The sequence below is a fragment of the Cavia porcellus genome, unplaced genomic scaffold, assembly GCF_034190915.1.
Source record: "Cavia porcellus strain 051 isolate PalLab524CR breed Dunkin Hartley unplaced genomic scaffold, mCavPor4.1 scaffold_13, whole genome shotgun sequence".
Lineage (NCBI taxonomy): Eukaryota > Metazoa > Chordata > Mammalia > Rodentia > Caviidae > Cavia > Cavia porcellus.
Window position 1 is genome coordinate 5,837,246 of NW_026947496.1, and position 24,199 is coordinate 5,861,444.

Sequence of the window (24,199 nt, forward strand, 5' to 3'; positions counted from 1 at the left end):
TGAATTCACTTGAGGATCTGTAGGTAAACCAAGTTGTACCATAAGGATAAGTACATAATACTTGATAGAGAAGCAGAAATCCAGACTTAACTGCAGCTGCTTTGCTCGGAAAGCTGAGGCCTTGTGTTCTCTGCCACTGAACTCAGCTGAATCACAGAACTTGTCACTGAACTGAAACTTTTGTGAATGTGCTTAAATGACTTTGCTACATACAGCTGTGCTCACCACAGGTACCCACTATACCTGGCCTTCAGCTAAAGCTTATCTCCTTCTGGTAATTTCTGTTCACCAATCTGGAAGATGACAAACCCGTTGTAAACCTCATCTCAGACTTTGGAGATCAGTCCTTTGGGTTCTACTCATGTCAGAAAAATTCCTTTCTTCTCCTGAGCTCTTGCTACTGTTGACTCAATTTCCCCACAACCATACAGTGCTTGGTCTTGCTTCCTGACTAGCACAAGACTGCAGAGAAATGGGTAGAACAAGGTTCATTTGTGGAAATGATGCTAGTGGAACATGGAATGTGATTGGAGGACACAAGACGTTGGACCGGGTGTCTTTGGGCCAAGAGCACACTGCTCACGTCACCACAGGACAATGCAGCCTTGTGCCATTGCCATGAAAAATGATTCCATAAGAGGGGCTGTCACTGTCTCTGAGGAAAACCCTGGCTTCCCATGAACACTTTTTGTTTTACTGAAGACAACTCTCACACAGGGTCCCATGCTCAGATTTCCTTTCTTCTTCATGCAAAATTCTATCTCTTCATGGTAAAAGCCAAAGAATACACACAAAGATGCACACCACACACACACACACACACACACACACACACACACACACACAGAGGAAACCACTGTAAAGTAGATGAAGTTTTTTTATAAGTTGGCCCAACTTTATTGTAATCTGTTACAAAAGACAATTTAAATAAGAACCAGTTTAATTCATTTTAAGGTCATTAGAAATCTGAGTTAAATCTTACTACAGAAGAATAAAAATTACGTTAGTTAAAACTGCAGAATGGAAACAAACGGTTCCTGTTAATCAATTGGGTTTTTATGACTACTTCTGAGTCTGCTGCAGACAGAGGTGACTTAAGAGCCGGTAGCTGGCACAAAGAAAATATAAATCTCCATGCCAACAGTCACAGCAGACACCTAGTCTTAGACACTCCTATGGCAAGACAAGGCCACAGCTGAGGACATTTGACTCTCTCTCCAATTCCAGGGCAGTAACTGCCAGCCCTAGAGATAAGAAGTTGTGTTAATCATTAAGATTTACTGTCTAGAATGTTTTATTCTCACTTCTCAAGGCCTTTCTCAGTTTTGCACCTTCTAGGCTTAGCTCCTCTCTAGGCTTCTCTGCTCATTCCCCTCTCCCAGTAAACACTCACGATTCAGAGAACTCTTTGTCTTACCTCCAAGAGAGTTCTGACCATCCTAAATCTCCAAATCCATATAAGTTTTCTGTTCTTTTTCACCCTTCATCCATGCATTTGTTTTAGGAAATTTGAAGCCTGATCGGTTCCCGACATATCTAAATACAGTGAGCCTGAGAGGTTTGCAAGAGGGAGCTATGCTGGGAGAATGCAGGTAGTAGTGATATGTTTCAGTTTCCTAACCATGAAGTAGGCTCCCTAAAAGGTAACTTGGAAAAATGGACAGGGAGAAGGCTCATGGGAACTCAGCCAGTGGATGGGATTGTTAACCCTCTCCAGTAAACTCTGGAAAAATTTTAACATTGACTCGATTCATTTGTAGGAAAATGTTTGTACATTGAAAGCTTAATACTAAATGAATTAAAGCAGCAGCATGCGTTCATTTATAGCATAATTTCTCTTCCCAAAACGTAAATAAGTTAAAAAGCAAATAAAAGAGGGCACTGAGAAAGCTCTTTTGCAAATGGAAAGGAAGCCATGAGGTGGAGAGGGAGGGAGGGAACACAGGGGAAGAACTAAGTTGTGTTTTGTACAAAAACCCCACTCCCAGTGATGGACGGAATCATCATGTAGGGAAAACAAGTACTAGTAAAAACAATTGTTTCAAAATAGAAAAAGAGGGCCGGAGACAGCTCAGCAGCGAGGCCTCTGTTCGTTCAATTTCCAGAACCAAAAAAAGAAAGAAAAAAGCATAGTAAAGAAGACAGGCCAGGCGACCAGGAGACAGAGGAGGCCTTCTGTTCCAGAAATTATACTAGGAGGAGGGTGGGAGACAAGATAGCCAGGATGAAAACATGCACCCAGCCCGCACCCTACCTTGTGTTCCCGGTGTGCGCTATGTGCACCAACCCAGAGATCACAGTGTGGCTGCGCGTGAAGCTCCGTGGCCGGTGCCTGTACAGCACGCGGAGCCCTCAGTTCCATCCCCAGCAGCACCCACTCACAGCCCACCCCTGACACCGCTGCCCTGTGGCGACGTCGTGCAAAGTCGCGGGACGTGAGGGTGAGGATGAGGACACCTTCATAAGTGGCTGCGGAGGTACAAAGTAACAGCCGGCGTGGGACACAGCAGCGGGAGCCAAAAAGCACACGGAGCGCCACATGAGCCAGCAACGCCCCTAGCGGTGCAGACCAAAGGACCTGGAGCAGGAGTCCTGCAGGATGCCTCCATGCCCATGACCACTGACACACTAAGCACAGCGGCCCAGTGTGCACAAGCCTGAGTGTCAGCTGGCGACTGAGCAAAGCCTCGCACAGTGAGTGCGGTCTGTCCCTGGAAAGGGACCCTGACCACAGAGCAGAGGACAAAGCTGGACGGTGGAGACCAAAGACTGGAGAATGCTCTTCGGGCCTATCGGGGTGCGGATCGGAGAGAACCGGCCCGCACAGCCCCACAGCGGACCCCGGGCAGCAGGAGGTGTGGGAGGCACAGACTGCTGTGAGGACTCTAGAGCCGAGAGCCAGAGCGCAGCGCCGGCCACGTCCACACAGTGCTGGGAGCCAGGAGCCTGGAGCTGGGAGCTGGGAGGGATCAGAGCCCTCGCCACCTTCTTTGCTGCCGCTGGGCGGGAGGCGGTGTCAGCCAGCGCACAGAGGCTCCCTGCCACGCCTGCGAGGGTCACTGCCCTTGGCACGCGCGCCTGTGTAACCAGCTTGCACGTGGAGAAGCTTCAGTGCACATCGTTTTTATTCGCGAAAATGCGAATGAATCCTCCAACAAGAGCAAAGACAAACTGCTCCTGCCCCGCGCAGCCGCTTTGAGCGCCCCGGAGCCGCCCCGCCCTGAGCTTGCACCAAATTCGCGCTTTACCCCGGCTCTGAGACGCCAGGCTGCCCAGGGTCTCTCAGTCTGTGCGGTCCGAGACCCGGAATACTCATGAGAGCGGCCCTGTCCTCCGTACCTTGGCACCGCTGTGTAGATGAGATGGTTGGGCACAGAGCGCTGTTCGGCTTCCGCGAAGCGCCCGCCGGACTCTTTCCAGGAGGTCCTCACCACCAAGTTGCAGCTGCTCGCTGCAGATCCGGCCCTGCCTCCAAGCCCGGTTCTCTGTGCAGGCTGCAGACAGAGCTCACAGCTAGGAATGCTGAGATGCCTGCTGTGCCAAGCCACTGTGCCCTCGCTGGCACCTGCTCAGGAGGCGTCCACCTGTGTTCCACCAAGCTGGGTTGGTGCCCATCTTCAGACTGGGTCCCCATGGGTCCACCATGGACCCAGGCAGCCATCGCCCAGAGCCCTGGGGATGCAGCCCTGAGTCCAGGGTGCCATGATCCCTGAGCCACTGTCACCAGAGCACAGTGATCCATGTGATAAAAGGGGATCCTTGGGGTAAGTGTCAGCTGCAGGGCAGCCATGGGCGTGAGCTTGGTACTTACAGGGCAGTGTCGGTGCCAGGGCAGCTGGTCTGCAGCGTGCTTAGTAGAGCAAACCAGCGTGCTTAGTAGAGCAAACCACCGCAGCACAACTTCCTCCCTGGCTCTTCTTGTGGGTTTCCTGACCCTACAGCTCAGGTGTTAGGTAGGAGTCCTCTAGGGACACAGCTGAGCCAGTTGCAGAGGAGTCGCTTTTGCGTGATGTTTGCACTCCGTCCTGCGAGCCTTGGCACGCTCTTTCTCAGGCCGCCCTTCCCTGCGCTTTGCCAGAGAACCACCCCAGCGCCCCACTGCAGAGTTAAGCCAGTGCCTTATCTGCTTTGGTGAAAACAGAGCCCGGTGGGAGAAAGCACAAAGCTTGGAGACTGTCCTGAGCTGCCCAAGGATTAAACCTGTGGCTTGGGGAAAAAATAAAAAGAACCCTGATACAGCAGCAGTGCCTCCAGGGCCTTGCCCTGCAAGCAAGAAGACAAAGGATGGTGGGGCTGGCAGAATGGGAGGCTCCTGGGAATGTGTCTCTGACCTTCCTAGGACATCAGGACCACCCTCAGTCTGCCAAGTACTAGGCTTTAAAAAAAAAAAGAAAGAAAAGAAATATACCTGAGTGAGACTTGGTGTCCTAATGTTCTGATGCATTGGGGTAAAGCAGTTCCTAGTGTGTATTACACCTTCAGCTCCAGAGCAGGAGGCTTAGAGGTGGCTTCCCACACTTCTCAGTGAGCATTCTGGGCCTTCGCCCCACACCCATCCCTGCTCCTCAGCACAAAGGGACTGAGGACCGCATAACCAAGTTCTAGAAAGAATTTAACATATAGGAGTGCAACTCCATGGGCCACCCTGAACCCTAGGTAGAAGGAGAACATGAAATCTGTCCAAAAAAAGAAAAGGAAACAGGTCATGAGGACAAGAATATTTACAGTAGCTCTGATTTCTGGGCTGGAACTCACCACCAACCTGGAGCTGTGCAGATAAAGCACACGCTTGTGATGCTCATACAGGCGAAAAGCCAGGTGCCCGCTGCTCCAGCCCATGACACCCTGGAAGAGGACATCCCGCAGAGCCATGAGACAGAGGAAAAGCCACCGGACTGTGTGTCTGGATGCCAGCAAAAAACAGTGCCCACCATATGCTCGGATTGTAGATCTGTTCACCCCACCAACTGCTGTGACATAGAACAGCAAGTTGGAGCTTATGGGAAGATTAATGACCCAGCAGAGGAGAAGATAGGGAAGAACTTGCCATGCAGTCCGAGGCTTGAGCTTTCCCCACAGGGTGGTGCTGGGACTGATGGTCATGGCCTGGACCACGCTGAGGAGACAGGTGGTGCAGATGGACAGGCCCCGGGCCACCCTCCCCAGGTAAACCACAGTTTTACAGCCAGCACTACCTAGGAAGTTTCTGAAACGGAAAACTGGGGCTATATCTCTAATCCCGTTACTATATATAATGATTGCATTTGAAAAAACCAGGTGAATGATGATAAAATCTATGACTTTTTTCTCAGAACTCATGACAAAAGTATATACATATCTCACAAATAGAAAAGTGTTCCCCCAAATCCCAAGTCCAGTAAGAGAAAAGAAGATTATTCCCTGCAAGAGGTCAATGCAAAGCATTACTCCCTTCACCAAAAGGGATCAGAAAAACCATTTGAAGAAGCAGATAAGAAAAGTGACATCTTTCACATGTGTAAGTTTTCTCTATTTAGTTAGGAGAACAATTCTGAGATGTTTAAATGTGTGTGGTTCTTCCGAGCAGGCGACAGGTCTCCTTCCTTGTTTTATCTTCCTTTATGGTGATAGCTGGAATTTAAACATAGATCCCATGCTAATTCATCTGCCGGCCTTTCCAAAAGGCTTTCTCGGTATTCCTCATCTCAAAAACTTACACAGTTCTTTTATTTCAAGAAGATCTAAGGAAAGAGAAAATCACATAATTTCTAAGCCATGACCTGAGTAACAGCTTGCATATCTTGTTTTTCCCTCTTCTCCCACAATCATCAGTCATCACACGGCTGAAGGACACATTCCCACAGAAGGTGACAGGAGACTGCAGCGGGTGAGTGCTCCCCTACATCCATCTGGAAACACCACTGAGGCCCAGGACTCCTCTTCCTCCCTCTCCACTAACTAAGGAGCTCTGAGCACAGTGCATCAGATGCAGGGTTCTAGGGCGCTCCCCGGTACACAGTGAGACAAGAGGGCTCGAGGTGACACCTGCCAAAGGATGAGTCCTCTTCTCCCTGTGTCCTGCCTCTTCCACAGCAGCAAGGGCTCTCAGCCTGGTCTCTCCAGCTCCTGTCCCTTCCCAGCCCTGCCTCCAGCAGCTCCCCTTCCTCAGCTAAGGCAGCTGCAGGCTTCAGAGTCAGGAACGCTCATCTGTGCAGTCTGTGCTGCAGGCTCAGGGTGAAGTCTGCAGAGCAGTGGGGCCAGGCCCTGGTTTTCCCTCTTGAGTCCCAGGGCTCCTGGCCCATTCTCTGTGCTGTCAAGATGTCAGCGTCCCAAGCCTATGCTTCACCAGAGGAAAGGGCTCATTCTCCTCCACCTCCATCCCTAGGGCTCTGCCTGCTCCCTGTTGCCTCTGAGTTGTTGAGCCCAGAAACTTTCTGAAGTTAATTATAATAAATTTACAGTAGTGTGTGGGAGGCACCATAATAGTGCAGAGTTGACTGAGGGCTGCAAACACCATGGAACTTGGTAGCCTCATTCCTTTCCATCTAGGCATCATCAAACCGAGGAACCATTTAGGAGAAAACATTTGGAGTCATAGTTTAATTCCTGAACATTTTCTAAATATGTTCTACATAGACCATAAAACATCCAGTTCTGCCATCATGGCTGCCTGTGGGGTGCAGGTCTGGAGCACGGCAGCTGGGGACTCCCTGGGAGCTGGGGTAGTGTGTCCACACCTGGCTGCTGGCTGTGGACGTTGTTCAGTGCATGCACCTCAACAGGGTTCACATAGGGTTTCTGTACTTCCTCACAAGCATCTTCAGTCCACTGTTCAGCACTACAACACGTGGGGCTAACAAAGAGCACTACAAATAATAACTGGACCAATTCTTTGATAATGTCAATTTCTAGCAGTTCTTATGTCGTGCTGTCCATATTGTCTTCTTACTATTGGCTGCCTATAATTTACTGAAAACAAGAACTCAACAACATCCAAAAAGTGCTCTTTTCTAATGCATTTCTGTTCTCCTAAAAATCACAAGCCTTTTTTTAAAAACCTCATTCCTTAATTTGTAACTATTAAGCTCTTTCTTCAATTTGATCTTTACCTTCTAAATTTTATTCATTCCCATGTGGCCACTAAATATGCTGTTATTTCTCATATTTCAAAACAAAATACATAGGATTTTTAAGCTTGATTGAATTAGGTGTGACACTTCCCTCTGGATGTATTGTAATACAAACATTTGAATATCATAATCCAAATATTGTAATCCCTTTTCTGCCTGCCTCAGAATCTCAAAAGTTATATTTGTAGCCCCATAGAAAGATTATTGGAGTCTCAGATCATTAATTCTAATCTGCCATCTGCAGTGCAACCCATGGCGAAAGACACCAAGATATATTCACACTTATGGGCAGGCAAGGGGTACTAAGTCCAATCCAAGAGGGGATATACAGACAAAGGCCTTGACCCAAGATCACTCCCTGAATTTACTATCTCGTGAAGAAGGGAGTGGTTTGAGGATGAGTGACAGTGAGGATGGTGGGAATTGTGTGAGCAAGGGGAGCTGAGCTGGACAGAGAGCAAGCACCTCTGTGATCTGCAGGGAGAAGGATATGCAGAGAGACCTGTGTGCATGACTCCATTGGGATAACACATAATGAATTTAGGAGGCTGTTGCTTTAGTTTATGATGTGTAAATTTTTGTACCCTCAGAGGTCATGGCCTTTTATTTTGAGGCTCTTCTCAGTTGACATTCCTGGAGCTGACTGGCTCTGCCATCCTACTTTGTCCAAGATGATGTGATGAAGCAGAAAACTGTCAGGTGGCCTTAAAGATTACTTATAGTACCTCAGCCTTATTTGCATTGCTTAGAGCCCATTGAAGGGAAAGGAAACAGCACAGCCACCCCTGCACACATCAGTACATGGAGACGGTGTAAATAATGCAGAAGCAGCAGTTCTGCATTCAAAAAGAGCTGTCTACTTGGTCTTCTAAACGGATGCACTTGAAATTTTCCACTAGTGGCATATGAAGCAGGTCATCCAGTTATCAAGACTCTGGGACATTCTGTACATTCTATGCAGATGAGAAACCCTGGAATCAATTTTAGAGAAAGGTAAGATTTAGAATAAGTCATGAACTCTGTGGAGATAATTCAGAGAGAGTTCCTAGATTGCTTGTGAATCTAAATAAACACATAAGTAAACGTTATTGAAATCTCAGATAATTAATATGATGCAATGGGTTAGGATGCAAAATGAACAAACAGGTTAACATGGAAACATTAACCTGAGATTATGATTTCAAACCTTCATTTGAAGGGCTGAAAAGTTCCAAGTTCCACCAGCTGGTCCTACACCAGAAAATTCTCCCCCATCCCCATCTCCAGCCAGTATTACTTCAGTGTGTGTTAATTGTCCAGGTAGCCTCCAGTTTACTTCTGTTTCTGTTAAAGTTCCTGTTACTTCTGGTCACTGTGATGCACAGCTGGTCACTGTGACACTCATTGTAAGAGCCAGTCAATAACCACCCAATATCCTGCTTCTGTATGTTCTGCTTGCCTGCCCCCTAGAAGCCTCAGACCACCAAGGATCAGGGCCTGCCAATTTTTTCTTGAATGAGACCCCAACATTACATAAACCTACCTGAAATCCTAGGTGAGGGGTCAGAGTTTCCATTTGCAGTTTCATCCTGACCCAAATTGGCCTGTACTTAAGTAAACTGAAGTGTCTGGCCTCCACAGTGAGGCTACAGGAAATTATTCAAACCCTGAAAAACCAGGGAATGAAGGAGACAGTTTCCCATGTGAAACCTGATCCTTCTTATCAGCACAAGGAGCAGCTGCCTTTCACCTGAGCTGGGGAAACCCCCACCCCCAGAGAGGTTTTGCACCTGGAAGGGCTGTCTTTCAGAGCTTCCCTACAGCAACTGGAACCCTAAATGTGTGGCAGAACTTGGCTAGAGGTAACCCAGAACAAGCTGCAGGATTCAAACCCCACAGACACGCTGCTATGGACCAGGTCACAGCCCGCCAGGAGCAAGGCCCGGCCCGTAGAAACCTCCCATCTTCACCTGGGGACCACCTAGTCTGGTGTCTGTGGAACTGAAACAGAGGAGTGCTCTGGAAGCCCCGCCATCCTCCTGCATAAGGAGAAGAGTGCAGATCCAAGGAACAGAAGTCTGACCGAAGCACCTGAACTGATCCTCTCTCAGGACCCTGGTCTGAGCCAATGCGCTGTCCCCTAACCAGTCCAGCAGGGAGCATAGATACCCTCTGGGTGCAGCCACCCAGGCCACAGGTGCTGGAGATGTGCAGCCACCCACTAGGCCATGTGCGAGGACGCGGGGACCAGCTCTGAGCACAAGTGCTGCGGGGCTGAGAGATCCCTGTGCTCCCTGTCAGCACAGGGGTGCTCGGTGGATCTGGGGAGCCTCCTTGGGGCTAGGTTGCTCATCGGAAACTCAACCTTATTTCAGATCTTTGTTCCCTTAGTGATCCGTCCCGCGGATCAGTCCGTGGGCCTTTGCCTGGAGAGGGGAACAGTGATTTAGGGCAGGGCAAGAGAAAAGACAGACGGAGGCTTGGCGGGATTCCATTCAAGCCTCGTTTATTTTAAAATGGCTACAACTTATATAGGGTGGAGGCAGGCCAATGGGGCAGGAAGAGGGCCCAGAGTGTTATCTGATAGGTCATCGTCACATCTGGATATATGACGTAAACAGGAGAGGATTATGGGTAATTGACTTAGTTACTTTTTACTCATTGCTGAGACAAAATACCTGAAGCCCAAAGTTGGGAAAGGAAAGCTTTATTTCTTACAGTTTTTGGAGGTTTCAGTCCACATGCAGTTGACTCCAAGACAGGCAGGCATGGCTGGACTGCCGTTCATGGCAGCTGCAAATGGCAAGCTCGAACCAGCAAAGAGAAAGACACACTTTTGTCCTTTCATTACATCACATCCTGGCTCCACCCCTATGTGGGTGGAGCACTGACACAATCAATCCAAGCACTAGACAATGAGTGAATAACAAATGCACAATTCAAACTCTTGAGGGCTGGGGGACACAGACATAAACCATGACATTCCACCCCTGGCCCCCAGGACTCATGTACATCCTTTATGCAAAAGACATTTAGTCCACCTCCAAGAGTTGCCAAAGTCCTAACAGCTTCAGCATTGCTGAAGGGTCCAAGTCCAAAGTCTCCTCCAAGATCTATGGCAAACTCTTAACTGTAACCCCTGTACAAATGAAACAAGGTTAAACATTTCTGAAATGCAAAGGCACAAGATAAACACCACCATTCCAAAATTTACAGACAGGGGAATATAAAGTATTGGAAACAAAGCAAGTCCAAAACCCAACAGGGCAAACATTAAGTCCTAGATTTCCACACTCAGCATCTGAAGCAATCTCCTTGCAAGCACCGAAAGGCTTGGGTGATTCCACCCTCAGGGCACCTCTGGCAATTTCAACTCCCACGGCTTTTCTCTTAAATCTTCTCTGCTCGCTTTTTGCAGCTTCCCTTGGATCATCCACATTCCTGGCTTTTCCAAACTTCTGGGGTCTCCACTGCACCTTCAGCTTCACACTCATATCTTCACAAATTGCCCTCTCAGGGGCACACTGCTTGGCCTCCCAGGCCCTTGGCAATCGAGGTGGAAGCCTTCTTACCCTGAGAATTTGTGCATTTTCCTTGCACCTAAAATCAGCACCTTGTGGATGTTGCCAAGGCTTGCTGCTAGCTGAAGCAGGGGCCAGGCTTTTCTCTCTCTTGGCTGTAGGGGTCAGTTGCCTGGATTGCAGGACTCTGTTTACCTGATTGTGATGAAAAGCTTCTCTGTGTTGCCGCCATTCTGGAACCTCACGTGGCCGCTGTCGCCATTCTGGGAATTCACGTAGCCTCTGTCACCATTCTGAAGCATGGCACTCTGCAGCTTTTTCCTCTGAGCAAAATTTTTCATCTTTGCTATGAGGCTGCAAAGGGTGGGGACCTGCTTCCTGGGATGCCACGGGGCCATCTTTCTTATCTTTCTGTTTCTCCTCAGGAATCAAAATCTCAACTCTGTCTTTATAATCCACACCCTTCCTGGAATCTTCCTTTGGGCCAAACTCACAGTATTGGAAATTATCCTGCTGGGCTCTTTGCTCCTGATTTGAAACATAAAGCTGGCTAACAGCCCCCAACAATAGCCATGCCACAGCCTCAATGTTCGATTGCTTTTTAATTTCTTTTTCAAGATTAATCAGTCCATTGCCCTTTGTCTCATTCTCAGGCAAAGTCTCTGGGCAGGAGCAAAATGCAGACAAAATTTCTGCCAAGCCATAACACACATCATGTGGAGTCCTACAACCAATGCAGTCCTTTCCAGCAGAAATCTCCCAAGCCTGGTCTTTACCATGAGACTTTCTATCATCAGCCTTCTGGTCTCCTGAGCTCTGACCAGAATCTCCTCTACAGAACAGCCTAAGCTGCTCCAGCTCTATGCATCCAGGCGACATGTCCAAACCTTTCCAAACTCGGCCCACAAGCCATTTCCAAAGCCTCTAGAAAAACATGGTCAGGTATAGTCACAGCAAATGACCCCACTCCTCAGTACCAAATTCTGTCTTAGTTACACTTTACTCGTTGCTGAGACAAAATACCTGAAGCCCAAATTTTGGAAAGGAAAGGTTTATTTCTTATAGTTTTTGGAGGTTTCAGTCCACACTCAGTTGGCTCCAAGACAGGCAGGCATGGCTGGACCGCCATTCATGGCAGCTGCAAACGGCAAGCTCGAATCAGCAAAGAGAAAGACACATCTTCTTCCTGTCATTACATCACATCCTGGCTCCACCCCTATGTGGGTGGAGCACTGACACAATCAACCCAAGCACTAGACAATGAACAAATAACAAATGCACAATTCAAACTCTTGAGGGCTGGGGGACACAGACATAAACCATGACAGTAATGTAGACAGACATGAAGATCATGGGAAATGTAGGCTGAAGCAGGAAGTTGCTTACGTCATGCACATTGTAGGCAAGGGGAGGATCATGGGAAATGTAGGCTGACACACAAAGTCCCTCAGGTGGAAGGGGCAGGGAAGCAGCAGCCATTCTGAGCCACTCCCTACACCTTAGTGGATCAGTTGTGTCTTGTGCGACACTTACAAGATGTTTTCTCTGGTTTTAACTTTGGTATCTGTTTGGGACACCTCTGCATTGGACAGTGTGTGTGTGTGTGCGTGTGTGTGTGTGTGTGTGTGTGTGTGTTTTCACTTCTTGAGGCTATGTGCCCCTCTTTACCTGGAAGCTTCCATCACAAAATGTGAAGCCAGCTGTGTTTCCTCCAATCTCAGTAAGGTTTCCCTGTTACAGAAGGGTGCCTTCCTGCTCCTGTTTTACCGGTTTGAGAAAAATTGGGGATTTGAGGTACAAGAGAGGCAAAGACAGGTGAAGGTCACCCCAGCAGCTTCCCAAGGACTGAAGTCCCTTGTCTCTGGTGTGTTGACCTCCCACCCAAATGTGTGGCCTAGAAGTACTATAATTATAGATTCCTTTATTGTGAATTATTTCCCGATGATGCTTTTAGCTTCATTTTAAATTCTCTCAACTGGATTCTGGTTTGTTTTGTTTTTCTTTAAAGAAGCCCACAGGAGCTCTTTAGATAACTCACATTTCAGAATATCTTTAGTTGCTTTTTGCCAAAAATCATAAATTTTCTATCTATTCCTGATGCTCAGCAAACACTATGTTTTCATCATTTTTCTTTCAGTACTGGGACTAACCCAATACCTTTGGGCTAAGCTGCATTTCTAGCCCTTTTTGTAAAAGTCTAAACGTGTCTCAGTCACCAAATTGTGCATGGTGACCTCACACTTGCTATCTCCTGTCTTAGTCTCCCACAGTGCTGGGAATACAGCAAGCACCCTACACCTGCCTCATGATTACATTTCACACACCATCCCTGATTCCATTTCCAGGAGCTTTCATGTCCTCTGTCAGGGTCTGGGCTAGAACTCCAGTCTCCCAAACGAATGTATGGAGAAGGCTTAAATAAATAGAGACAAGTGGTATGATTTTAGGGCTCAAGGAGGATAAAAATCCTCTGCAGAGTTCTTGACTCTTTAGCTAAGATGAGGACTAACATAAAGGGCCTCTCTGGACTGCCCATATTTATTAGGTATTCAAACAAAGAGAGAGGATACTGCAGAAAGTTCGGGAAATGAGCATGACTTGGGAGTCTCCTCAAAAACTTCTCCAAATAGTAAATCATGCCAATCTAGGAGAATAGTCTTAGCTCCATGATGACAACATAAGGTTGATAGGGAAAAATGAAAAAGAAGGGGACAACATAAAGGATGTCAAGAGGATATTTAGAAAAGTAATAGCTGAAAATTTCCTAAACATCAGATAAGAAACTGATATCAAGATAAATGAAGCATACAGAACTCCAAATAGCCATAACCAAAATAAATCTACATCCAGACATATAATAATGAACATCCCAGAAATTGAACAAAAAAATAGAATTTTAAAAGCTGTCAGAGAGAAAGACAGATCACCTATAAAGGAAAACCTATCAGAATCACAGCAGACTTCTCAGCACAAACAATAAAGTCAAGAAGAGCATGGAGAGGAGTATTCCAGATCCTAAAGCAAAATGATTTCCAACCTAGACTGATGTACCTTGCAAAACTGTCCTTCAAAATCGATGGAGAAATTAGATACTTCCATGACAAAGAACAGCTGAAAAACTTCATGATCACCAAGCCAACCCTGCAAAGAATACTGAAAGACAGCCTAGATACACTTAGGAAAAAAACCACTAAACAAAGCAGACAATTAAACAGCGGAAAGATAAAGTTCCAAAAGCAAAAAGATAACATGTCAACAACAAACCAATATATAACAGTTATAACCGTTAATGTAAATGGTCTCAATGCACCAAATAAAAGAAACAGACTGGCAGAATGGATCAAGAAACAGAACCCAACCATATGCTCTCTACAAGAAACTCATCTAACCCAAAAGGATACTCACAGACTCAAAGTCAAAGGATGGAAAACAATACTTCATGCAACAGGAACTCAAAAAAAAAAGCGGGGGTAGCTATTCTGTTTGCAGATAACCTGAATTTCAAACCAATAATGATCAGAAGGGATAAAGAAGGACACTACATACGGGTTAGGGGAAAACTTCAAGAGGAAGAGATAACTATCTTAAATATATATGCACCAAACTCCAGAGCACCATGTTATATAAAACAAGTACTAACAGAAATGAGAAACCAAATTAGCAGTAACACAATTCTAACAAGAGATCTTAACACACCATTGACACCAATGGACAGATCAACCAGACAGAAAATCAACAAAGAAATAAAAGAACTGACTCGCACCTGTGAACAAATGGACACATACAGAGTATATCACCCAACAACAACAGAATACACATTCTTCTCAGGAGTACATGGGTCCTTCTCTAAAATAGACAATATATTAATTCACAGAACATATTTAAATAAATACAAAAGGGTCAAAATTATCCCTTGCATGCTATCAGACCATAGTGCTGTGAAATTAGAAATTAATGATAAAAGATACGGCAAAAATCCCCAAAACACATGGAAACTGAATAACACACTCTCGAATAATCAGTGGTCACCAAGAAAATTAAAGAAGAAATTTAAAAATACCTACAAACAAATGAAAACACAAATACAACTTACCGGAATCTGTGGGATGCAATGAAAGCTGTCCTCAGACGAAAATTTATTGCACTGAGTTCCCACATCAGGAAAACAGAGCAAATACAAATAAATAACCCTGATGCTACACTTCAAACATCTACAAAAAGAAGATCAAGTCAAGCCCAAAGCCAAAAGAAAAGAAGAAATTATAAAAATCAGAGCAGAAATCAATGCAATAGAGACCAAAAAAACAAAAAATGAACGAATCAAAGAGCTGATTCTTTGAAAGAATAAATAAAATCAACAAGCCCCTAGCCAACCTTATTTAAAAAAGAGAAGAAAAAGCTCATATTGATGCAATAAGGAGTGAAAGAGATGACATTACTACAGACCCTATAAAAATACAGAAGTTCATCAACACTTATTTGGAAACCTCTACTCTCAAAGGTTTGATAACACAGAGGAAATGGACAGATTCATAGAAGCATACGAAGTATCAAAGCTAGGTCATGAAGATGTAAAACTATTGAATAACCCAATTTCTATTAATGAAATTGAAAACGTAATTAAATCTTTACCTACAAAGAAGAGCCCAGGCCCAGACAGATACACTGCAGAATTTTACAAGAAATACAAAGATGACCTAATGCCAACACTCCTCAAACTCTTCAATGAAATTGAAAGGGAAGCAATCCTTCCTAAATCATTCCTAGAAGCAATATTACTCTAGTACCAAAACCAGAGAAGCACCCAACTGAAAAAGAGAACTGCAGACCAATCTCCCTAATGAACACAGATGAAAAAATCCTCAATAAAATATTAGTAAACAGGATGCAGCAAATCATCAAGAAGATCATACACCAGACCAAGTGGGATTCATCCCAGGCATGCAGGGATGGTTCAACATACATAAATCAATAAATGTAATCCACCATATCAATAAAACCAAAAGTAAGAGTCACATGATCATTTCTATAGATGCAGAAAAAGCCTTTGATAAGGTCCAACATTCATTAATGATTAGAACCTTACAGCAAATTGGAATAGATAGTCTTTACCTCAATATAATTAAGGCCATCTATGACAAACCAACAGCCAATATCATACTAAATGGCCAAAATCTGAAGGCCTTTACTTTAAAATCAGGCACAAGACAAGGATGTCCCTTATCACCACTCCTATTTAATATAATACTGGAAATACTGGCCAGAGCCAATTAGACAAGAGAGATAAATAAAAGGCATAAAGATAGGAAAAGAAGAAGTTAAATTATCATTATTTGCAGATGACATTATACTTTATATAGAAGATCCCCAAAATTCCATTGAAAGACTCCTAGATATAATAAATAAATTCAGCAATGTAGCTGGATACAGAATCAATACTCAAAAATCAATAGCATTCCTATACACTAACAACTAAGTCTCAGAGACAGAAATAAGAGAGGCAACACCCTTCACACTAGCAACCAAAAAAATGAAATATTTAGGAATTACTCTCACAAAAGAAGTGAAAGACCTATATAGGGAAAATTATAATACACTGAAAAATGAAATTGAAGATGATCTCAGAAAATAGAAAAACATCCCTTGCTCATGAATAGGAAGAATAAATATTGTGAAAATGGCCATTCTCCCAAAACTTTTATACAGATTCAATGCAATCCCAATAAAAATACCATCAACATACCTCATAGAACTCGAGAAATCACTCCTAAAATTCATCTGGAACTAGAAGAGACCTAGAATAGCAAAGACAGTTCTAAGCCACAAAGGCAAGGCAGGAGGCATCACAATCCCTGACTTGAAGTTATACTACAAAGCAACTGTAGTAAAATCAACATGGTACTGGAATAAAAACAGAGCCGAAGATCAGTGGAATAGATTAGAAGATACAACTACAACTACAAACACACTCAACCACCTTATCTTTGATAAAGAGGCCAAACATGTTCACTGGAAGAACGACAGTCTCTTTAATAAATGGTGTTGGAAAAACTGGCTCTCCATATGCCAAAATCTAAAACTAGACCCATGCCTATCATCGTGTACTAAAATAAAATCTAAATGGATCAAAGATCTGAATATTAAAACAGAAATCTATGGGAAGAAATCTATTGGAAGACAAATTGGGTAAAAACCTTGAAGACATAGGGGTAGGTAGAGAATTCCCGAACAGGAATCAAATCTCACGGGAAATCAGTAACCGGGATCACCTCTTATTAAAAAGTTTCTGCATGTCAAAAGAGATCTCCAGCATAGTGAAAAGAAAACCCACAAACTGGGAAAAAATCTTAGTGAACTGTTCCTCAGACAAACGACTTCTGTCTAAAACATACAAAAATTAAAAAATCAGACCCCCAAAATTCAAGGATCCAATCCAAATATGGGCATCTGAGATGAATACACACTTCTCAAATGAATAAATACAAATATCAAATAAATACATGAAAAAATGTTCATCATCATTACTCATTATAGAAATGCAAATTAAAATCACACTGAGATTCCATCTCACTTCTGAAAGCATGGCCAGGATCAAGAAAAACACCAACAACAAATGCTGGAGAGGCTGTGGGGGAAAAGGAACTCTCCTGCACAATTGGTGGGAGTGTAGACTGGTGCAACCATTGTGGAGGTCAGTCTGGAGATTTGTCAAAAAGCTAGGATTGGAAGTCCCATTTGTTCCAGCTATTCCATTTCTAGGCATATTCCCAGAAGAACTGAAAGCATCGGACCACAGTGATATATGTGCACCCAGGTTTATAGAAGCACAATTTGAAATCGCCAGATCTTGGAAACAACCCAAGTGTCCATCAACTGAGAAATGGATAAAAAAGATGTGGTATTTTTATACAATGGAGCAGTACTCAGCAATAAAGAATGATCACATTGAGATGTTTATAAAGAAATGGACGCAGCTTGAGACCATCCTCACAAGCGAAATAAGTCAAACTCACATATATATAAATACCGAATAGTTTCCCTAGTAAGAAATGGTAAAAATACATAAAAGTATGTGGTAATCATGATTCCCCATTATATTACTTTGAAGCCTTATAATTTTTTCATTCATTAGTTGGAATGGTTTTATTCTGGATTGTTTGATTTTATTGTCCGTGATGTCAAAACAGCTATTCTGAAGAAAACAAGACACTATAATAGCTAATGCTGATTTAATATCATCTCGTTTTGAAGTCCCACCAAGCTTTCGTTCTTCTGTCTCCATCTGTTTTATCATGTTGTATCTTATTGGATTTTATCATATATATATGATAGTATAAACAAATGTTTTATGGACAAGGAGATAATATAATAACCATTGTTCATTTTCAGTTAGTTGGTTCTGAATACCCTGTAACACTTTCCATTCTCTTGAATGGTTTTACATTGTCTTGTTACATTTGATGCTATAGTATATGAAGGTATACTCAAGTATTTCAAGGAAAGAGACACTATGGTAACTACTGTTACGTCTGGTTGTCTTGTGGTAAAACACTATGTTGCTTAAATCGTTCTGTTCTGACTCGTGTTGTTATGTCCTCTTTTATCTTAATCTTTTTTAAATAAAAAATTTTTAAAAAGCAAAGATGTCACTATAAAAAAAGGATAAGGAAATTAACAGTGTTGTAGGCAGTTTCAGTGCTCTAACAAATGATGTGTACAAACAGGCCAAAATTTTTTCAGATATAATTTATTTATACATCATCAATGGCATAACATTCCATTTATAAAGCTCAGTAAAATTGGAGAGTCACAAAACAGTACTTACTATATGATACAATCATTTGACCAGAACTTATACTTTGACTTCACTCCTCTGGTCATTTCATATTAACATGAAGTGTAATGTGCTTATGGCATTTTGAATCTATTACTCATTCACAGGCCTACTCCGCCTGAAAGTGACAACTGATATGTCTCTCTTTATGATTTCAAAAAGCTCTTTTGTCACTATTGTGCTTATGAACTAATGAACAGTGAAGAATGTCCCATACTTTTCTGAATATAAAGAATAAGCATCTCTATAAAACTGACCTAAAAGTGGAAATCCTGGGCAAAAATGTGGATGCACTAATGTTTTGGATAAAATTTACCAAACTGTGGTCTTGATCCCCACAAGAACTTTGGCAGTGAAACACCAGGCTCATGCTCACACATTTGATGCCATTTGGGGAGGGGCACAGCAGAAGGACAGAGTTCTGTGTCATTCAAGTCTTCGGTGCATTGTGTCAGCTAAGGGCTGCAGTCAGCAGGCTGATAGTCTGACCACAAATCCCTATGCACCTCAGCTACTTTGACTCTATTCTGCTTTATACATGGGATTGCAGAACTAAGATTCATTTCAAATTTAGTTACAGAAAAAATCAGTAAAACAGTTCCTGTGTGTTTTGCTGTCCTCTTGACTGTGACAACATGTACCCAGCTGTTCATCTCTGTGAATCAGCACAAATGGGCTCAGCATGGCATAACCAAGGGTCACATATTCTTGAATATTTAACACCACAGAATCAATATTGAGAGAGGAGCTAAACGACATGGAAAAAGCACAATCTGCCCAATAAAAGACAAGAAAACAGAGCATCAGAAAGAGAACGCTTTGAGCAGCTCTGATCTCAGGGGGAGTTTTGTAGAGGAACTTGGAGCTCTGCAGGTGGAGAACACGGTGGTGGTGCCTGCGGAGAAGAAACACCAGGTAGCCACTGGACCCACCCATGATGACCAGAAACACAGCATCCCGTAGAACCATCAGAATGAGAAATGTCCATCTTATTATCCATCCTTCAGGTAGAAAATAGCAATACTTGTCACCTTTAGTAGTTTGTGATATGTTCACACTGTTGATGCTTATGATAGAAAGTGGTAAGTTCATGCTTATTAAGGAATTGAGAATCCAAAACCGGATGAATATGGAAAGGATGTGCCTTGGTGACTTCAGCTTGAGCCTCCTCCACATGGAGTCTGTGGGACTCATGGTGACGGCTTGTGTCACTGTGAGGAGGCTGCTGGTGCAGATGGAGAGGCCCCGGGCCACCCGCTCCAGGTAAACAACAATCTTGCAGCCTGTGTCATGGAGGAAGAGTCCCTGCCCAAAAGCTGATATTGTCTTAGGAATCCCTTTTGCAAAAAGTATGATGATATTTGTAAAAGCCAAGTGAATGAGAATAAGTTGTACAGATTTCATCTCGGTGCCTCCAAGGAGGAGAACATAATTCACAAACACAGTAACATTCCCCAGAATGCCAAGCACAGTTGGAGAGAGGAAGATGATTCCCTTGACAAGGTTTAAAGCCATTTCTTATTCATATACAGGACAACCTGGGGCCAATAAAGCATCAGTAATGCTTATCTATATCTGCAAAAACTGCTTCTTTCTCTAGCAGTTTTCTGAAGTACAAAGGACAGTCACAATGTCTTTAATGATACACATCTTTGGGACATGATTTCCTTTTATATGGCATTCTCTGTGGTTGATTCTATGTACTCTCAAATTCATCTTAAGGATCAGTATTCAAATGTCTAAATTTCAATGGAGACATTATTTTTTAGTTACCAGCAAAACCAATGTACTTGTGAAAAGCACTATATATCTCACCAGTGTTAAATATCAGCATGTATGCCACCCCTCCCTCACCCGAAATTCCTGTAGCGGGTGGGCAGTACCATACAGGAGCCCTTGAACTATCATCCAAGAAAGAGTGAGGAGAGTTCTGAGTTCCCCGTGAGTGACCTCAAGGACCTCTGTGTGAAGCCCAGATCCATTCTGGATGTGTTGATGTTTACTAAGGTAGACTAGAAGATGGGGAATAATTGGGCATCGCCTGTGCCATGCGACGAGAGCAGCTTATGAATTAGGCTCCTCAATAATGGCTGAATGCAGCACAATGTTTTGGGGAGTCATAGCTCTGGAAACAACACTCAAAGGCAGAGTTGCAATAGAATTTCCCAGCTACTGCAAGACCTTGGGAGAAACAATAATTTGCAGGAGGCATGAACTGGGTGCTTTTTCCCACCAGATAACAATGTGCTGCATTAGTCTTTATCATTCAAAAGTTTTCATGCCTTAGGCTTGGGTGGCATTGGACTCTTTTACATATAAATGTTCCAATCTCATTTCTCACAGAAGCAGTTTGTGTCAAACTAGGGAAAGCTTCTCTAAAATGAAAGAACCCAATATCTCTGATCTAATTCCTGGGTTTCTTGTGGGCTACATAATGAATCTGGAATACATTCAGGCAAGCAGCCCTCTCTGGTTTTCTAGTGAGTATTAAGGAATTCCCTTTGAATTCACTGTCCTGCAGGTCCATGTCAGCATGAACTGTGTAAACACAGTTTGTACTAAGGTTTGGCAACAAAGAGCATTGTGACTCTGTGGGTACTGGTTATGTGCTTTCAAACATCCTTTTCCTAATACACAATTGCCTGCATCAGTGTATTAAGGAAAGATACACAACCCTGAATGTCTAGCACAATGAGCTGTGCTACAAGTTTTCTTAACAAGCAGAGGAGTATTAATTAATGAGCGTCAAATACAAACTGATTGAATATTTAGTTAGAGACTCGAGCCTGCTAAAATGATTATACTCAAAATGCCTCAAAGCCATGATATACTCACCAGTTCTCTTCTGGGCTCATCAAATAATTTCCTTGGTCTTTTTTTTCCTTAGTCCAAGGAATTCCCACTTATTTCCAGTCCTGTCTTTGCCTTTCCAAATTACAAAACTCTGAATCAAATTTGGGATCTATCCCTGAGACAATCTCAGCACTCACTTATTGTGTTCCTGAGAAAACAAATTGAAAAATGTCAGAGGAGCCTCTCTCTAGGTGACTTGTGAACCAGTACCACAAAGGATGATAATAAACAGACTTTCCATTCAGGTTGATGCTCAGTACCCTGTCTGGATCGAAAGCCCAAAGCGTAGGCAGGGAAGGGCACCCACTCTGAGCTCAGATTTCTCAACACAAACAATGAGACTATTGCTATGACTTCCAAACACTGCAGAAAATTAAAATGAGTTACCCTAGTTTGTACTGAGTCACAACCTGCCAAATTCATAGGAATTCTCAAGGAATAACTATAATTTATACCTTTAATAAAGGTTAAAACCTTTAATAAAACCACATCAACAGTCACATAATACGTGTTAGTATACATAAATTTTAAGAAAATGTGTCCAAAAAAACCTTCATATTAAACACAAATGTTTGTAAAGAGTTATCAGTGTAATAAAAAAGAGAAAGCCTGTCTACTTTAGAATTACACCAATGCATCTAAAATGAGGGAAACAAATTTTATGACAGCTAGTGATACTGACAAGTTAGAATACTCTTAAAATCGAAGGCTGAAGAAAACAGAGGCTTCCTCAGCAACATAAAAAGTCCCTCACTGATCCTAACTTCTGGAAGAATGCGAGGTGAGGGCCACCCCAAGGCCACCCAGACACTCTGGTGACGCCTTGCTGCTCCAGCTTTTCTTGAGTCACAGCTCCCGGAACCCAGCGCCTAAAACTTTTGGCCTATTAAAAATCAAAAAAAGAGTTAATGTCCTGACTCTGAGACCTTTCACCAGCTCCCTTGCTTCATGAAAAAGAGGTTAAGATTTCATCTTCCGAGGGCAATGTACCTGGCACAGGTGAGTAAAGGAGGAGGGCTCAGGCCTACTCTCCTGGCAGCTGGGGTCACCTGAGCTCTGAGCTGGTCCACCTGGCAAGGTGCAGCATCCCAAGTCATATTTGTACCTTTAGGATTGCAGAGCTCTGGGCTGCCAGCAAATGACAAATGTCAGAGTTGTGCCCTGTTGGGGAGAAGGAAACTCTCTGCTGAACCTCATTTCCCTGAGGTACAACTTTCCTTCTCCTTCCACAATTACTGCATTTGTTTGGCTCAGAAGTTGTCTTGGGCTTAATTGCTTTAATAGAAGAAAACAAGAACAAGCAATCAGCAAAGTTTCCCTGTCTAGAGTTTACAACTTCTGGAGACGTCTCTGCACAGTTCCAAGCTGTCATTCAGAGCAGGGACAACTCCTGAGGCACAGAATTAATCCCTGCACTTTGGAAGCAATCACTAAGCAAACTTTAGTGCTATCAGACAAAGTGCTGTAACAGCAAAGGACACTGAATCATCAGGCCACCATGCAAGCAAGTGTAATCCTGAGGGGCAGAGGAAGGAAAATCACGGAGAAGTATCGGGAACCACCTAGCAGTACAGGCTCAGCTGATCAAAGAGTTCCCAGAGTTGTTCAGCCATCAAAGGAGTCCGGTGACCTCTGTGAAAGCTTACTTCCCTGATGCACTTAATAACCAGCTGAGCGAGTTTGTGGGAAGCTGGGCTTCAGCAGGAATACAGCAGGGTGGTTCAGAGTATAGGGCGTTCTATAGTAATCCGCGGGTATAAAGGTATACGGCTGCCAAAAGTTACTCAGATTTCACTTTTCTTTTTGTTTTTATAAAAATACGTCTACTATAGGACAGCCTTAATCTGGCTCATGAGCTCCTGGAAGATTTGCAAAACACTCATCTTCAAGGCTTCCTTTCTCCCACTGCTGTCATGTGTCATTTATCTTCCCGTTTGTGCAACTACCGATCTGTGTCCATTCTGACTAGAGAGAAAAACCAGCAGGAGGAAGAAACACATGCCAGAAAAGCAAATCTGTGTCAGAACTTTCAAATTAATATTTGCACACTTTTTTATTGGTACAGTGATCCATTATTGTCACTTGTACTTGACAGGTGGCACTTGACAGATGTTTCCTGCCTCAACACAATCTGGCTTCTCTAAATTAGAAAAACAAAGTAGACAGTAGTTAGTCAGCAAGCTGTGGAGGGCTGGGCTCCTCTCTGGGGGGGACCTGGGTGTCGGGGCCTGGAGAGGCAGGGCCTGCAGAAGGAACACTTCAAGTCATAGTGAAGGAGACACTGACACATTTTACCACCTCTAAGTACGGGTGTTTGCGTCCAAACTCTTTATATTTGAGAAATATTCAATAGACCTGATTTGAAGTGGTCCTTTAGTGAAATCCTGGATAAAATTCCATGTTTGACAGCGTACCATGGATCAAGCTGAGGGACCAAGGGCTTGGGCATGTGGTGAAGGCCTGGCCCCTAGTTCATTATGTGATTAACAATCAGGCAGTAAAGTTAGTCACACACATACACTGTGGTGCTTTGTTTTGTTTCATTTTATTTTGTTTTGTTTTTTAGAAATCAGTCCAAAAAAGTAATAAGAACTGTGGGAGTAATAAAACCCAAAATGTGTAAATGTTATTGTAAAAAAGAGAGGAAAAGAAAGTGCTCTAAAGGACACAACTGCAAGTGTGTTTAGGTGTGCAAGATAGATGACCATATTACTAAGTTTTGATGGATCATTGAACACAACTGTTTGGAGTCTCACTGTTTGAATGTCCACTTTGCAGGCTTTAAGTTTGTAACTTGAACAACTATTTCTAAGATGACAATATGTAATCTATTAACTAGTGAGTTCTTACTGCTTATTTTTTTTTTGAAATATTGTATTACTTGTACCCTTTTACTATTTTGG

At 43.5% G+C, this 24,199-nt stretch overlaps 2 protein-coding genes across 2 annotated transcripts; both read right to left on the bottom strand.

The window, feature by feature from the left end:
- Nucleotides 1–4,521: 4,521 nt before the first annotated feature.
- Cavporv1r654 (vomeronasal 1 receptor cavPorV1R654) lies at nucleotides 4,522–5,424 on the bottom strand. Its single transcript, NM_001167432.1, is given in 1 exon segment — nucleotides 4,522–5,424. A coding segment is annotated over 1 exon segment (903 nt).
- A 13,461-nt stretch (nucleotides 5,425–18,885) lies between these two features.
- LOC134478389 (vomeronasal type-1 receptor 4-like) lies at nucleotides 18,886–19,958 on the bottom strand. Its single transcript, XM_063259693.1, has one exon. It carries the CDS (start codon nucleotides 19,956–19,958, stop codon nucleotides 19,014–19,016), a length of 945 nt encoding a protein of 314 aa, XP_063115763.1. The 3' UTR covers nucleotides 18,886–19,013.
- Nucleotides 19,959–24,199: the final 4,241 nt, after the last annotated feature.